Source organism: Pelodiscus sinensis, chromosome 2 (assembly GCF_052426305.1).
Source record: "Pelodiscus sinensis isolate ZL-2025 chromosome 2, ASM5242630v1, whole genome shotgun sequence".
Lineage (NCBI taxonomy): Eukaryota > Metazoa > Chordata > Testudines > Trionychidae > Pelodiscus > Pelodiscus sinensis.
In genome coordinates this window covers 258,145,639-258,163,247 of record NC_143053.1, presented here as the reverse complement: position 1 = coordinate 258,163,247, position 17,609 = coordinate 258,145,639, and the positions used below count along the sequence as shown (strand labels likewise).

The 17,609-nt window shown below is 54.4% G+C and overlaps 1 protein-coding gene across 3 annotated transcripts in view; it reads right to left on the bottom strand.

Moving 5' to 3' along the window:
• The window catches only part of NBEAL2 (neurobeachin like 2), a 184,664-nt gene that overhangs the window by 129,042 nt on the left and 38,013 nt on the right, over positions 1 to 17,609 (bottom strand). The window contains exon 1 of one of the 3 annotated variants that reach the window (XM_089776845.1): positions 8,608 to 8,723. The exons of the other annotated variants lie outside the window; for them this stretch is intronic. Within the exon in view, the coding sequence (XP_089632971.1) occupies positions 8,608 to 8,640 (33 nt within the window). The 5' untranslated portion in view covers positions 8,641 to 8,723. Of the gene's footprint in view, positions 1 to 8,607; positions 8,724 to 17,609 lie in introns of those variants that run through there. 3 annotated transcript variants of the gene reach the window in all.

The following is a 17,609-nucleotide window of genomic DNA, read 5'->3' as shown; positions in this document are numbered from 1 at the left end:
GCGCCGCGAGGAACGAGGGGGCACACCGGAAGAGTTCACCCGCTGACGGCTCAGCCAAGGGCTGGAGGAGGGGGCTGTAGATCCCACGGAGGGAAGCGGAGTTTGGCAGTGCTCCGATTAACATGGACTGGTCTGAGAATCAGGGCTGGAGACCTCAGGAGTCAGAGTCCAGACCCCTGCCCAAAGCAGGACCAGCCCAACTCCATCATCCCAGCCAGGGCGTGGTCAAGCCGGGACTTCAAAACCTCTAGGGATGGAGATTCCACCCCCTCCCTAGGGAACCCAGCCCAGCGCTTCCCCACCCGCCTAGGGAAATAGTTTTTCCTAATATCCAACCTAGACCAGCCCCACTGTAACATGAGACCATTGCTCCTCGTTCTGCCATCTGCCCCCATAAGAACAGCCTCTCTCCATCCTCTTTCCCAGGCCTTCTGTTTCTCCTCTGCCCACGTCCACTCTCCGTTTGTATTTGATCGGCTTCTAGAGGTACCGAATCCCACCCTTGTGCAATCTGGCCAGGCGTTCCACAGTGACATGAAGCCCAGAGGCTGTGAACTGGAAGAGCCGACCGGGGGCGGTTGTGGTACGTTTTACAGGTTTTACATCAAGACTGGCTGGTTTCCTGGATGCTCTGCTCTGGTTCAAGCAGGAATTGATTCAACCTGTGGCCAGTGCTAGACAGGAGGGGAGGTGATCCCCCGGGTCCCTTTTGCCCTTATAATTTACCAATCGCGGCACTGGAGATGGGCCCCACACTTTGGCCGACTGCCCCCAAAGTTCGGCACACAGCACTAGTCGGCTCTCAGGCCCTTTTCAACCAGGGGAAGGTTCCCAAGCCGCCCCGGTGGGGAGAGGCTGCCCTGGCCCCGCCTCTCCTCACGCCAGACCAGATCCCTTCTCCGTAACAGCGGGCCGGAGGAAAGGCAGCGAGCCACAAGCAGCCCCCATCCAGCCACAGGAGGAAGAATTTGCAGAGGCCCCTGAACGCTTCCCACATTGCAAGCAAGAGTTTTGCAATCCCCTTTCTGCTCAGGATATTGGGCAAGAGGAGGTGGTTAAACCAACCTGCGCTGGGTGCGTCCGCCCAGGTCACAGCTCACCATGGCTCACACCGTGCCATCTGGCAAAGGAGGGTAGCTGATCTGCAAGCCAGCTCTCCCTCCCATTCCCTAAGGAAAACCGCAGGGCAACCAGAAAAGCCATGATGAGAAAGGGGAGGCGGTTCATAGGAGGATACAGGCCTCAGACAATAGGACAGGGTGTTCAAGTCAATAGGAGAAGAGGGTTCTTTGGGCCTCATAGGACAGGCACTCAAACAACAGCGTCACTAGCGGGCTAACTCCTTCCACACAAGACTCTCCATACCAGATTTGGCCCAGTCAAGCGACCTCCTGCAGTAGCCAACACCTGATGTGAATCAATCCCACAATGCCTGTGAATCAATCCCACAATGCCTGGGCCATCCGTAAGCTTTACGGCACCCTGCGCCGTACTAGTAAACTGGTGCCCTTATGCCCAGTTGCAGGCTGGGGGACAGGGACGACGTTTTAAGAGATGTGATTTTATCATCTTCAGGAACACACGCATGAAATATTATTAAGGCACATTTTAAACCAAGGTCCTGTCGACTCGCAGTAAATGACTGACAGGACGGACTAGTCAATCGGCTTCTTTCCCACTGGAATGACTCCCTCACAGGGTCAGGGCTCTGCAAATGGGCCTGCTAGAAGGCTATTTCACGAGCTCCTCTCCGGAGGAAGACTCACCAGGCTACAGCAGGAAGAGGCGGTAGGGGGACATAGGACGGCAGGATAGAATCATAGAACACTAGGACTGGGAGGGACCTCGAGAGGTCATGGAGTCCAGTCCCCTGTCCTCACGGCAGGACCCAGTACTGTCTAGATCAGTGGTCCTTTTTGTGTGGTGGGCGCCGCGCAGGGCTGCTGGGCCGCCCAGGGGGGGCTCCTGGGCGTGGCGCTAGGGGGGCGCACATAAATGCCCCAGCGGGCACCATGGCACCCGCAGGCACTGTGTTGGGGACCACTGGTCTAGACCAGTGGTCCCCAACCATTTGAGGTTGCCGGGCGCCAGGGGGCGTGGCCGTTCGCCCGCTGGGCGCCAGGGGGCGGGGACACTTGCGCGCCCGGGGGCGCCCCTCCCCATAGCCGCATGCCCGGGGGCCCCCCATAGCCATGCGCCCGGGGCCGGTGCCCCCTCCAAGCGCCGCGCGCCTGGGGCTGGCGCCCCCACCCTCAAGCACCGCGCGCCCGGGGTCTGTGCTCCTCCCCCCAAGCGCCGCGCGCCCGGGGCCAGCGCTCTCCCCCCAACCGCCGCGCATCCAGGGCCGGCGCTCTCCCCTCCCCCCAAGCGCCGCGCGCCCGGGGCCGGCGCCCCCTGCAAGCGCCCCGCACACAGAGCGCGGGCAGCCAATCTGCAGCACTCCCGGGGCCGGCCCTCACCATGCGCCATGTGCCCAGGGCCAGGCCAGCCCCGAGCACTTGGCGGGCGCATACAAATGCCCCCGCGGGCGCCATGGCGCCTGTGGGCACCGTGTTGGGGACCACGGGTCTAGACCATCCCTGATAGACATTTATCTAACCTACCCTTAAATATCTCCACAGATGGAGATTCCACGAGCTTCCTAGGTAATTTATTCCCGTGTTTAACCACCCTGATAGTTAGGAAATTTTTCCTAATGTCCAACCTAATGACAGGAAGAGGCAGGAGGGGGGACATTAAGACCCAGTGGTGCCCCAAGTTTTCGGATGTCCTACGTCACTGCATATTCTGCGTATGGGTAAGCCCCTCCGCCCCGAGCCTGCCTGATCCCTGGGATAATCACGTGGCGCCCTGAAGCATGAAATTGGATCCTACGAAAGAGCCAGCGGCGAAGCCAATGTTAAAAGATGTGGTGTTGCAATGGAACACGCTGACAGTCAGAAGGAGGACCAGCAGAGGAGCATCTGATAACTTTAAACAGCAGCACAGTTTTTATGCCTGCTGGACCCTCCTGGCTTCTGGCTCTAAGTGGGGGGGAAGGTGGGTTCGACTCCACCTTGCACTAGAACACGCCAGCGCCGTTTTACTGTGAAACCAAGAGGGCTTGTTACAGGGTCACGACACGCCCATGAGCTATTTGTATCATATAGAGGCATGTGAACATATCAAATATAAAAGCAGCTGGTTCCGTTCCTGCCTTGAGACAGTTGGAAAACCACATATCTATGATTCTTTGGGAGGGATGTTGTTTAATGGAAGCATGAGGCATGCCATAGTCTCCCTCATCCTACAGAGGGAGAAACTGAGGCAGAGGTTAGGCTTGCTCAAGGTTGCCCGGTGAGTAAGCGGGAGAATCAGAAATGAAAGCCGGTCCTACTTGCTCTAGCTACTAGACTGCACTCCCTCCCTGAAATTCAAGCAGCAGGCTCTTAAGGGTGGGGCATTGGCACAGCACCTAGCAGAACTGGGCCCAGCACCGGAAGGCCTGTGAGTGCTCCCCCAGTATGAACGTGAATATCTCTGCTGAAGCAGATGTGACTGGAACAGAGTCTCGCTCTAACGCGTGACTAGCATCCAGCTCGCGGCCGTGGCGCCTGCTCCCCGGATACACCGCGGCCTCGTGGGGCGGCGGGCGCGGCAGCACACGGGCGAGTGTTTCCTGGAAAGGGAAGGGGGTGGCCGTGAGAAAAGAAAGCGACCTGTATTCAAATCCAGTCGCTGCCACAAGGCAGGATGTGACAGACTGGCTCGCCTGCTGCGCCGCAGACTGCTCCCAGAGCTTCAGCGCTTGGCTCCCCATCAGATCAGCCTTCCGCTGCCTGGGCCGGTCCCTCGGGGTCTGACTGGGTTGCCTTGTATTCAGGTGCTTAACCCGTCCTCCCCGGCTCACTCATTCTGCGAGACCGCTGCCATTCGAGACCGAGCCAGACACGGGCGTGGGGCGTACAGAGCAGGGGAGTTATCGACTGTCTGAGACGGCCTTCCTTGGCCATGGGGGGTGGGTTTTAACATTTCCATAGGATTTAGAGGCAACACAGAAAAGGGAATCCATGGGGTGCAGAGTGGCCTAGTGGCTAGAGCACAGAAGCACAAGATCATAAGAACAGCCAGACTGGGTCAGACCAAAGGTCCATCTAGCCTGATGTCCTGTCTGCCAACAGTGGCCAACGCCAGGTACCCCAAAGGGAGTGAACAGAGCAGGGAATCATCATGTGATCCCTCTTCTGTCATCCATCTCCACCCTCTCTCAAACAGAGGCGAGGGACACCATTCCTTACCCATACTGGCTAATAGCCATTAATGGACTATGAATTTATTTCGTTCTCTTTTAAACCCTGTTACAGTCCTAGCCTTCACAACCTCCTCAGGCAAGGAGTTCCACAGGTTGACTGTGTGCTGGGTGAAGAAGAACTTTCTTTTATTTGTTTTAAACCTGCTGCCTATTAATTTCATTTGGTGACTCCTAGTTCTTATATTATGGGAACAAGTAAATAACTTTTCCTTATTCACTTTCTCCACACCACTCATGATTTTATAGACCTCTGTCATATTCCCCCTTAGTCTCCTCTTTTCCAAGCTGAAAAGTCCAAGTCTCTTTAATCTCTCCTCATATAGGACCCGTTTCAAACCCCTCATCATTTTAGTTGCCCTTCTCTGATCCTTTTCTAATGCCAGTGCATCTTTTTTGGATAGAGGAGATCTATTCTGGCTTGACCTCTTCCCCTCTTAGGCCACCTTGGGCAGATCATAAAGTGTCAAATTTAAGCATGAATGACAATGCTGAGGGTTAAGTGTCATGCTTAAATTTGACACTTTACGAATGGGCCTTAACAAAGATGCTAATTATCTTACCCATTATAAAGATAGCTTCCCCAATTATCACCCCTAATATCATTATCTCATAGACACTAACCTCCCACCTTCACTCCCCTTCTGTTCTAAAATCTGATTTGTCAATTTTATGTGTGTTCACATTTTTTTGATGGTATCTCTTTGCTATATATGGTCGTGCCAATTTTCTTCCACAATTTGATCTGAGGAAGTGGGTCTGGCCCACGAAAGCTCATCGCCTAATAAACCATCTTGTTAGTCTTTAAAGTGCTGCATCGTCCTGTCTTTTGTTTCATCAAGACCAGACTAACACGGCTACATCTCTATTACTATTCTACATGCAAGGTCTGCCTAGGGTTTGCAGTCCTTGAGCTAAGTACTAGTCTGGATTAGGGGTGTAAGTGGTTATCCAGTTACCTGGTAAGCATTAGCCTTCCTGGATAGGTAGCTGGTTAACCAGGCTGGGGGGAAGGAACCTAGACAGGGCAGCAAACAGCAGCCCCAGCCATAAAGGCATAGCTCAGGACCCCAGCTGTGCCCACTAGGGGGCAGGCAGGACCCCAGCTGGCCGTATGGAAGCGGTAGCCCCGCTCCAACCCGGCCAGCGTGGGCAAGGGGTGCTACCCCTCCTGGTCAGAGCGCCCCCCCCATTTCACCCGTCCCATGGGATAACAGTTAACCAGTTAAACATTAACTGGTTAAGTGATTAACCACAATTGTACATCCCTAGTCCGGATGCAAGACCAACAGCTGAGCGTTCACCTTGATGCCATCCTTCCTGCCCTGCTGGAGCAAGAACGGACCCGCGTTAGCCCAGACAACATTCAGGGGAACGGCACCAGGATGCCACCTTGGCAGGTTCAAATCCCGCCATGGGTCCCGCGTGAAACAGCTTTGCTGGCACCATCGTCAGGGCCACTAGCTGCGGGTGGGCGCCACGTTTCTCAGCCTGCTCTGCTGGTTTCAGGGGCTCCAGAAATTCCAAGCCGCTGTCCCTTTGAGGGAGCTACGGAAACTGGCCCCAGGCCAGGCGGAAGGTCTGGAGGCTGTTCCAAGTTCAAGCTGGTTCGGGGCGCTTGTCGTTTATCCTGCGCACCGAAGCAGTCGCTCTCGCTGCCTTAGCGCCAGGATCGGGGCCCCGGCGCGCAGGAGAGCCTCTCTCAGCCTGGCGTCGCCCTTCAAGAAAGATCCCCTTTTCCCTGAACGCTTTCGGCCTCTCCCGCCCCAGTCTTCCAAAGCACAGAAACCCTTCGTCTCCTCCATACGCCCTCAGCAGCTGGGCCCACCTCAGGGCCTCCCTGGCTCCTCGCTCGGCAACAACACGCACAAAGCTATTCATAAAGGAGCCGCTCTCCTTCAGCCACAAGCTACTGGCCTCCAGGTGGGAATCTTGGGGGGAGATGCCCTGGCCTGTGTTATCCACTCTCCCGCGATGGTGGGCGAAATCTGCCCTAGAAATCCATGACCGTGGCGTCCTTACCACCCACCTCTTCAATACAGTCAGATCCTAACGGGGTATCAACCTTGCATTCTCCGTACCACCTGGCGGCCCTGGCCCACTGGCTAACCCAACGTTAGCCCCGCCCGACACAGGACACCCCCTGAATAGAACATTCAGCACAAACAGCCTCTAGCAGCACGACACAGCTGAGTATTCTCTTACTGAGCACAAAACCAGGAGAATGAGACCTCTGGCAGCTCAGTCCGGCCTTCCCCAGTGTAGACCAGGCAGCCTCTTCCGTAGGGAAAGTGGTAACATCAATTAGCTCTTCCCTAGCCACTGCCCCTGCTGGTCCAGGGCAAGCCTGGAGCACCAGCTGCCGGCGGCACAGCCTCGGGGAGGACAGACAGACAGGCACCAGGCAGGCTGGGTTTAGACTGTCCCCTATCTGGTGCTACTAATCATAGAACACTAGGACTGGAAGGGACCTCGAGAGGTCATCGAGTCGAGTCCCCTGTCCTCATGGCAGGACCAAATACTGTCTAGACCATCCCTGATAGACATTTATCTAACCTACTCTTAAATATCTCCAGAGATGGGGATTCCACAACCTCCCTGGAGATTTATTTATTCCAGTGTTTCACCACCCTGACAGGTAGGAACTTTTTCCTAATGTCCAACCTAAACCTCCCTTGCTGCAGTTTAAGCCCATTGCTTCTTGTTCTATCCTCAGAGGCCAAGGAGAACAAGTTTTCTCCCTCTTCCTTGTGACACCCTTTTAGATACCTGAAAACCGCTCTCATGTCCCCTCTCAGTCCTCTCTTTTCTAAACTAAACAAGCCCAGTTCTTTCAGCCTTCCTTCATAGGTCTCATGTTCTCTAGACCTTTCATCATTCTTGTTGCTCTTCTCTGGACCTTCTCCAATTTCTCCACATCCTTCTTGAAATGCGGTGCCCAGCACTGGACACAATACTCCAAGTGAGGCCTAACCAGCGCAGAGTAGAGCGGCAGAATGACTTCTCGTGTCTTGCTCACAACACTCCTGTGGACACAACCCAGAAGCATGTTTGCTTTTTTTGCAACAGTGTCACACTGGTGACTCATATTTAGCTTGTGGTCCTCTCTGACCCCTAGATCCCTTTCTGCCGTACTCCTTCCTAGACAGTCGCTTCCCAACTCTGTATGTGCAAGTTGTCATCTCTGCCGGGGACTCCATTTTGCGGCGCACACTGCGGCGGTGTGGCCTCCAAGGCCATGCCAGCGGGGCCCGGCCTTGCACGAGGCAGCGCCCAGAAATACCGAGCGGCTGGGATTCCGGAGGGGCTAGAAACATTCGCTCACTCGGACATTCTGCCCTAGTTTCTCCCGGGCCCCAAAGGCCAAGTCAACACTCCCCGGGCACACAGGCACTCGGCCAACACCGGGGGATGACTTGAGCCATTTCCTTCTCCCCCGAGCCACACCCGAGCCGCCAAATCTCATTCCCATCCGGCAAACGGGGCAGCAGGAAGAAAGGGGCAAAGCCACTTGGGCAGGACAAGCTCAGGGCTGCAGTCCAGCAGAGGCCCTGAGTTCTAATCCAACCGCCGCCATAGACCTTGAGCAAGTCACATCGCCTTCCTGTGCCTCAGTTTCCCCATTCCCAAAGTGGGACCACCAGCACTTTTTTGCCTCCCGGGGATGCTGGGAGGGTTAAGGAGGGCGTCTCTCGACAGGTTCGAAAGGAACCGACTGTTGAGTGCTATAAAAATGCTAGGCAATATTTTTAGAGCGTGACCCAAATGTCAAGACGACGGCACGTAGGCTGAGAGGAAGGAAGAGGGCTGGGTGGGGACATCCTCCTCTGAGGCTTTGAGGTGGTGGGGGGGGGGGGGAGAAGAGCTCATCCCTAGGGTACCCTGTGGCTGGCAAAATTCAGCTTTTCCTCCACAAATCTTCTTCCCCGTAGCGCTCATAAGCTTTCCAAGGCCAGCGATCATCCCCAATTTACAGAGGGGGAAACTGAGGCACGAGAGGACCGTGCCCCAGCCAGGTCACCCAGTCGATCAAGCACTCTGTGCACTAGGTTCCACTGCCTCACATCCGTTTTTTAACCCCCCCACTTTCACGCACCATTTTTAAGGCGGGGTCTAACTAGAAATAGGACCACGCCTGGTTCCCCTGGAGCCTTTCATTGCCACCATGCCCAGCCAAGGGGAGGCAGCCCCCAAGCCAGCATCCCAGCAGAGCCGCGGGGGTGAGCCTCACACTCTCAAGACTCCCCCGTGAGCTCCCCAGGGGCTCGGAAGCCCCGGCAGCGCTCGCAGAGCTGAAGCCACGTGAGACCGGGTCTTACCACACGCTCCCCGCTGAGGCACTGAGATACCATCGTGCAGCCGGGGCCCCGCGCTGCTCTCCGCGCTGCAGCTCTCGCTCACCGAGACTCCTTCTCGGAGAGGTGGGGGCGTGCTTCAGCCCGCACAGCACGCAACACCCAGAAAATACACGTCCAGACACGCACGCTCACACAGCCGGCCTGGGCCTCGGCTCACACCCGGGCCTCCCCGGCTGGCAAAGCCTGTTTGGCAGCTCCGAGCTTGGCAGATCGATGGCGCGTTCGTACGCCCAGGCCTTTGCACGCTGGCGGAACGGCTCGGACGCGGAGTCCGGAGAGGAGCTAGGCTCGGCCGGCCAAAGGGCCTCCCAGAACAGCAGCCCGTCCGACCCTTTCCTTCCATATCCAACCGCAGTTACGGCACGGGGTGCAGAGTTCTAGACCAGCGGCTGGCCCATCTCCAGCACCTCACAAAACCCAACGTCGGCGTATTCGACGCTCCGACGCGTTTTGTTAATCTATAAAGCGCTATCGGACTATTTGTTGTTTTTTCAGTTTACCGGTACAGACTAACTCGGCTACCCCCTAAAGCATCTCCTCTCCAGTCAGGAATGTCACCTTTCTAATGGCTGGTAACCGAGGCCCCGCCCTTTTCCCCAAGGCCCCGCCCCCGCTCCACCTCCCCCCGCCACCAAAATAACCCAGACATCAGGGCTTGTTCAAGTGGTACCCAAACACAGTAGCCCACAGTAGACTGTTCACTGCACTGTTTGGCCCTTCCCGGAGGGTGGCGACCTGACACGATGCTGTTTTCCAAAACAAGGCGCCGTCGCTCAGCAAGCTGGAACCCCCCCCGTATTGGCCCAATCACAGCACATCGCCTTGCTTCCCCTGCTCCAGCCCTGCAGGAGAGGCTGGGGTCTTCTCCATTGCAAGGCCATGGGGTTGTTCTGCCCTCCCGGGGAAGCAGCTGAGAGTCAAAGGCCTTTCCCAAGGAGGAGAAAAAAAAGTAAATCAATTCCCTCTCCAGCCCAAAGAACCAGAGGCACATGGATGCTAATAGTAGGCTAGGAGCTGTTGATGGACCCCTCCTCCATGAATTTATCTAGCTCCTCTTGCACCAGCAGCACATGGTCTAGATCATGGCTTCCCAAACTGAAGAAATTCCAGGGGGGGCACGAGATGATCCAGCTGCCCCCCCCCCCCCGTCAATACCCCTGAAGAGCGAGCCCAGTCCGTCTGTCCACTTGGGCATCCGCCAGAACACACGCAGCTCGGGCTGGCTAGGGCAGACTTCAGAATGGCCACCTTAAAAGGGCAATTGTTCTTAAAAGGGCAATCTTTTTTTTTTTTTTTTTTTTGCTCAACACGTTTTCCTGCTTTTTTGAGGGGAGGGGCATGGGGGTTTCTCAAAAAATAAAAAAAAGGGCTGGGAACCACTGGTCTAGATGGTTAGAAATAGCTTATTGACCTGTTGGATTAATGTTTTATTAACCTCTCTATTAACTTCTTTATGAACTTTTAATGGGCTCTTGCTATAAGCCTGGCCAGCAACTCAGCAAGTCATCATCCTCTACAAAGGGCTTGGATAGTTCAAATTCCAAAGCAGAGCTCCTAGATACAAGCAGGCCTCTCGAAAAGGAGGGATCACTCCCATGTAGTCCCACAACACCTCTCCAGCAGGATTAAAACAAACAAAAGGAAGTTTTTCTTCACTCAGCGTACAATCAACCTGTGGAACTCCTTGCCAGAGGATGAGGTGAAGGCTAGAACTTTAACAGGGTTCAAAAAAGAGCTAGATGGATTCATGGAGATTAGGTCCATCAATGGCTGTTGGCCAGGATGGGTAGGAATAGTGTCCCTAGCCTCTGTTTCTCTGGAGGTGGGTGACAGGGGAGGGATCACGTGAGGATTACCTGTTGTGATCCCTCCCTCTGGGGCACCTGGCGCTGGCCACTGTCAGCAGACAGGACACTGGGCTAGATGGATCTTTGGTCTGACCCAGTCTGGCCGTTCTTATGTTCCAGTTTGCTGAGCCTTCACTGTCAGCAGTGAGAGCAAGCCACACCCAAAACAAAACGGCTGCTCAGACTGAGGCTCCGGGAGCTTATTTCCATTAAAACAACCACCGCCAGAATTTCCCCACTCCCCGCATTAATAGCTTTTGGGCCCCTTCTATCAGCTCTTCAGCACGCTTTGCATCCCACGCTTCCAGCTTTTGCCAGCTGGGAGTGTATGCACCACTGCCCTCTGCTGGATGGAAGTGTAATTCCTCCACTGTGTGTCATGAGCCCTATAGTGGTAACCGCTCCTACCTTCGCTCAAGCAAGAGACACCCGCAGCTCTGAAGCGGGATGCTCAAAACTTCAAGCTTCAAGGCTGAAGAGGCCACAATTTGGCTCCAGCACAGTTAGGGGATTCGCGGAGAGGGCAGAGGATTTGCGGAGAGGGTTGAGGAGGAAAAGGAAGCTATTGGGGAGTTGCCAGATCTGAGATTCCTCCCTGTGTTTTAAGTGGTCCCTCTTGTTTTTCTAACAGCTAAACGGCAGCACCTAGAACCATCAAACCACTCAGAGTCCATCATCCCTCCTCGGAGCAAACCGGTGCAAAGGGAGAACTCCCCCCAGGCGAGAGCAGAGACCTGCCACTAAGGGAAGAGCAACCACCCAGTCAACAGACGCCGGCCGTCACCGCGGTCACGTGGCTTCCGCCTGCCTTGTCAATATTGACATTAAGGCTGCGGCACCTTGCGCTTCCCAGCCCCCGGCGGCACCAGATGGCGCATGGCCGGGGGGAGAAAGGGGGCATGTTTGTTGCCCCTGATAGCAGCCTGACGTGTTGTCAAGGTGAGTGGCACGTTTACAGCCTCGCCATCCCCGCGGCAGCTCCGAAGCAGCTGAGCCTGGCCAGGCAAGCCGAGCATTCAAGGAGTCAGAGGCCAACTTCTGCCTGCACGGAAGGGTTGCGACGAGGGGGAGATGCGCCGCTTTGGGAACCCTCCACCCACACGCCTGCAGAAGCGTGTGCCACGCGCCGGGCGAACAGGGACGTCACGTGGCGCGCCACTTTGCCTTTCCAACCCAGAATCCCACCTGCCTGCCTAGCAACCAATGCAGAACCCCCATCACCCCCTAGAATCATAGAATACTAGGACTGGAAGGGACCTCGAGAGATCGAGTCCAGACCCCTGCCCTCATGGCAGGACCAAATACTGTCTAGACCATCCCTGATAGACATTTATCTACCCTGCTCTTAAATATCTCCAGAGATGGGGATTCCACAACCTCCCTGGGCAATTTATTCCAGTGTTTGACCACCCTGACAGTTAGGAACTTTTTCCTAATCTCCAACCTAAACCTCCCTTGCTGCAGTTTAAGCCCATTGCTTCTTGTTCTATCCTCAGAGGCCAAGATGAACAAGTTTTCTCCCTCCTCCTTATGACACCCTTTTAGATACCGAAACACGGCTCTCACGTCCCCCCTCGATCTTTTCTTTTCTAAATTAAACAAACCCAATTCTTTCAGCCTTCCTTCATAGGTTCTCTAGACCTTTCATCATTTTATTGCTCTTCTCTGGACCCTCTCCAGTTTCTCCACATCCTTCTTGAAATGCGGTGCCCAGAACTGGACACAATACTCCAAGTGAGGCCTAACCAGCGCAGAGTAGAGGGGAAGAATGACTTCTCGTGTCTTGCTCACAACACTCCTGTTAATGCATCCCAGAATTGTGTTTGCTTTTTTTGCAACAGTATTACACTGCTGACTCATATTCAGCTTATGGTCCACTATAACCCCTAGATCCCTTTCTGCCGTACTCCTTCCTAGACAGTCGCTTCCCATTCTGTATGTGTGAAACGGATTGTTCCTTCCCAAGTGGAGCATTTTGCATTTGTCTTTATTAAACTTCATCCTGTTTACCTCAGACCCTTTCTCCAGTTTGTCCCTCTCCTGGCAGGATCAGGCAGGCAGCCTTGGGAGTTTGCTACCCACTATCGCTCCGCTGGGTGCTGCATGCGGGATGCAGAAATGGATCCCCCACAAGCTCCCTTTGCCCCCCCGCTTCCGAACGCCCACCCACAGAAGGCACAGGGGCTTTTCCTGCTGAAGGCAGGACGTGTCTGGTTGCAGGCCAGAGCTGGGTGGGCAGGCAGCTGGGTGGCCCTGCAGGCCGTGCTCAGCCAGGACTGCAGAGATGGGTGAGGGACCGTCAGAGCGGCATGGCACGCACTAAGCCAGTGCAATGCGTCCTCCTTTAAAGTGATGGCAGCGCAGGCCTCCGTCCCCAAGCTTAACCACCAAGACCCGGGTTTCGTGCTTTTCCTTTTGTAGCAACAATGGTTGAACATTAAGGTGCCTGGAGGCTGGTGTTGGGACACCCAGGAACTAGCCTGCTGCCTTCCTAACTGTGCCAGGGCCATCTCAGGGTCCAGGCATCTTAGGGTCTGGGCACTATTCCCTGCGCTAGGCCTGCGTCCCCGAGAACCCCACAGGATGCCAATCAGACTCGCCCTGGGGCCGTTCTCTTGGCTGACGTGAGGGGCCAGGCCACGTCTTCTCGGCGCATCCTCAGCATCGTGCACGGCTGAGAGCGAGATCGCGCAGGGGACCAATCCGGGGAGTGGCCAGGCTGGGGCAACAATCAGACTCCGCGCTCAGGAAAATCACTCTCGAGACAGATGTTCCAGGGTCAAGTCCCTGCTGGCTACACCCCGCCTGGGAGTGCCAGAGGGGTGTCAGACTCCCCGTTCCGATCTACAACTGGTGGGAACCACTAAGTGAGGTGCAGCCAACAAATCAAGTATAGGGCCCTGGCAGAGATACGGTTACAGCCGGTCCCCGACTTACGAACACATCGACTTACGACCATCCGCACTTACGAACAGCGCGGCCATATGTAAAAGCACGTATTTCCGACTTATGAACAAATCGAGTTACGAGCAGGTGTTCGGAACGTAACGCGTTTGTAAGTCGGGGACCCGCTGTATAGGAAGAAACAGGAGTGTCTAGTGATGGAGACAGAGGAGAAGAGCCAATTATTAAATCCTGCATCAGATGGGGAACTCAGACTCATAGACTTTAAGGTCAGAAGGGACCATTATGATCATCTAGTCTGACCCCCTGCACAGTGCAGGCCACAGAATCTCACCCACCCCTCTTAGAATAATCCTCTCACCTATATCTCCAATACTGAAGCCTTCAAATACTTTGAAGGTCCCAAGATGCAGAGAATCCTCCAGCTGTGATCTGTGCCCCATGCTACAGAGGAAGGCGAAAAACCTCCAGGATCTCTGCCAATCTACCCTGGAGGAAAATTCCTTCCCGACCCCAAATATGGCAATCAGCTAAACCCTGAGCATGTGGGCAAGACTCACCAGCCAGACACCCAGAAATTCTCTATAGTAACTCCTATCATCCCTCCATTGACATATTTCCCACTGATAATGAATGGTCAATTAGATACCAAGATCATATTATCTCATCAACCCATCCCCTTATCATAGAATCATAGAACTGGAAGAGACCTCAGAAGGTCGTCAAGTCCAGCCCCCTGTTCTAGGCAGGACCAATCCCATCTAAATCAACCCAGCCAGGGCTTTGTCAAGCCGAGACTTAAACACCTCTAGGGATGGAGACTCCACTACTTCCCTAGGGAACCCATTCCAGTGCTTCACCACCCTCCTAGTGAAATAGTTTTTCCTAATATCCAACCTGGACCTCTCCCACCACAACTTGAGACCATTGCTTCTTGTTCTGCCATCCGCCACTACTGAGAACAGCCTCTCTCCATCCTCTTTGGAACCCCCCTTCAGGAAGTTGCAGGCTGCTATCAAATCCTCCCTCACTCTTCGCTTCTGCAGACTAAACAGACCCAAGTCCCTCAGCCTCTCCTCATAAGTCATATGCTCCAGCCCCCTCATCATTTTGGTCGCCCTCCGCTGGACCCTCTCCAATGCGTCCACATCCTTTTTGTAGTGGGGGGCCCAGAACTGGACACAATACTCCAGATGTGGCCTCACCAACGCTGAATAAAGGGGAATAATGACATCTCTGGATCTGCTGGCAATGCTCCTCCTAATGCAACCTAATATGCCATTAGCCTTCTTGGCTACAAGGGCGCCCTGTTGACTCCTATCCAGCTTCTCATCCACTGTAACCCCCAGGTCGTTTTCTGCAGAACTGCTACTTAACTGGTTGGTCCCCAGCCTGTGAGAATGCTTGGGATTCTTCCGTCCCAAGGGCAGGACTCTGCACTTGTCCTTGTTGAACCTCATCAGATTTCTTGTGGCCCAATCCTCCAATTTGTCTAAGTCACTCTGGACCCTATCCCTGCCCTCCAACCTATCTACCTCTCCCCCTAGCTTAGTGGAACCATGAGGTTGGCTGCGGATGATGGAGACACGGTCATGCAGCTATAGGGGCGAATCACACCCACCCCAGCTTGGCTGGTTGGAACGGCTCCTTACAGCCTACAAACCCTCGGATCGGTCGGCGGCTTCAACCATCTTTCCTACTGACAGCCAGCCACAAGGAGCTGTGCAGGCAGAGAGCAGGACCATGAGGCTGTGTCTACATTGGCACCCCTTTCCGGAAAAGGGATGCTAATGTAGACTTTGGAATAGGCAAATCCGCGGGGGATTTAAATATCCCCCGCGGCATTTGCATTAACATGGCTGCCGCTTTTTTCCAGCTTGGGGAAAAGCCGGAGAAAAGCGCCAGTCTAGACGTTATTCTCCGGAAAATAAAGCCTTTTCTGGAGGATTTCTTATTCCTACTTTCTTATTCCTACTTTCCTACTTTCGGATTTAAATATCCCCCGCGGATTTGCCTATTCCAAAGTGCTACATTAGCATCCCTTTTCCGAAAGGGGTGCCAATGTAGACATAGCCTGAGAGTCCAGCTGCCCAGCCGAGCGGAAAGGATGCAGTCTCTGGGACAGCCCATCTCAGTACAGGTTGAACCTCTCTAGTCCGGCACTCTCTGCACCGGCAACATCCGTGGTCCAGATTTTAGCTAGCCGGGTGTCCACTTAGCGTGGGTGTGGGCAAGTTTCCTAAGGTCTCAGAAAGTTTGTTTAGTCACCAGTCCTGGCTCTCAGTGCTGTGCGCTGTGATTTAGCTCCAATTTACGTGACTGGGCATCAAAATAGCAAATGAAATTTAATGTGGATAAATGTAAAGTAATGCACATTGGAAAACATAATCCCAGCTATATATACAATATGATGGGGGCTAATTTGGCTACAACCACTCAAGAGAAAGATCTTGGAGTCATTGTGGAGAGTTCTCTGACAACATCCACTCAGTGGGCAGCAGCAGTCGAAAAAGCAAATAGGTTAGGAATCATTAAGACAAGGATAGAGAAGAAGACAGAGAATCTGTATATAAAACCATGGGACGCCCACATCTTGAATACTGCATACAGATGTGGTCGCCTCATGTCAAAAAAGATCTTTTGGCATTGGAAAAGGTTCAGAAAAGGGCAACAAAAATGATGAGGGGTTTGGAACGGGTCCCATATGAAGGGAGATTAAAAAGACTTAGTCTCTTCTTTTCCAAGCTGAAAAGTCCAAGGGGGGGACATGATAGAGATCTATAAAATCATGACTGGTGTGGAAAAAGTGAATAAGGAAAAGTTTTTGACTTATTCCCACAATATAAGAACTAGGGGTCACCAAATGAAATGAATGGGTAGCAGGTTTAAAACAATCAAAAGGAAGTTTTTCTTCACTCAGTGCACAGTCAACCTGTGGAACTCCTTGCCAGAGGATGTGGGGAAGGCTAGAACTTTCACAGGGTTCACAAAAGCGCTAGATAGATTCATGGTGGCATCAATGGCTATTAGCCAGGATGGGTAGGAATGGTGACCTTAGTCTCTGTTTCTCTGGAGGTGGGTGATCATGTGAGGTTTACCTGTTGTGATCCCTCCCTCTGGGGCATCTGGTATTGGCCACTGTCGGCAGACAGGATACTGGGCTAGATAGGCCTTTGGTCTGACTCAAAATGGCCGTTCTTATGTTCTTACCCCTAGATGTCTCCTCAGAGCCCAGCAAGCAGGGGCGGTCAATGCTGGAAATGCTGCTGGACAATATTGACCTCCTGTGGTCCGTCGAATTCTCTAGTCCGGCACCGTCAGGGCCTGAGGGTACCAGACTAGAGAGGTTCAACCTGGAATTGAACAGCTCGGGAGGAAGCGACAAGGCGCAGGCACAAGCCACGGCTCGCTCTAGGCCAAAAGATTAATCACAGTAGCACCGTAGGCCTCGCCAGCCCCCAGCTGTATCTGATGAAATACTGCTGAGCACGCCAGGCCACCGCAAAGCGCGTCAGGGTGCGAGCACCCCGCCCTGCCTGCGCCCCCCTCTGAACATTTCTGGTCACCCTCCGCCGCTGGGGATTGGACGCGCTGGAGCTAATCAGCTCCATCTCCCAGTGCATTTTACACCTTTCGGCACCGCCGTCCCACCTCATTTCCTGTCAACACAGCCACAGGCGAGCGTGCTGAGCGAGGGCCCCCCGCCCCCTGCCGTTTCATACCGAAACCGGCTCCACAGGGAGGGCGAGCAAAACGTGAGGGCGTGCCATTTTCCACCCCAAACAGCAGCAACCCTTCACCTTGATCCGGCACCCTCCATCCCCGCTATCGAAGCCTTTGACCGATAACCGCGGCTCGCAATCCGCCCCCAACAGACAGTGCTGCTGCTTCCCTGGTGCCGGCGAGTTGATTCTGGGTCCTCGCGGCGCCACCAATTTGGGGGGGGTTGGGGTTTTTTTGCACTCGAGCTGAAAGGGGCCGTGCCACTGGGGGGAAGGGGTTCACCAATGCCGCTCTGCGCCTTCCATCGGGAAAAGGGGCAGAATCCGAGACGCTCCGCTAAGCTGCAGCGCTCGGGCCGAGCTCAGGGTGGACCTCCGCTCGAGCCCAAGAGGTTCGCAAGCCGCCGTTCCTCCAACACAAGCGTCTTCGCCGCGGCAAGTAGGTTACCCCGCCTTCTCCCACGGCTGCAACAAACCCCGTTCAGCCAAA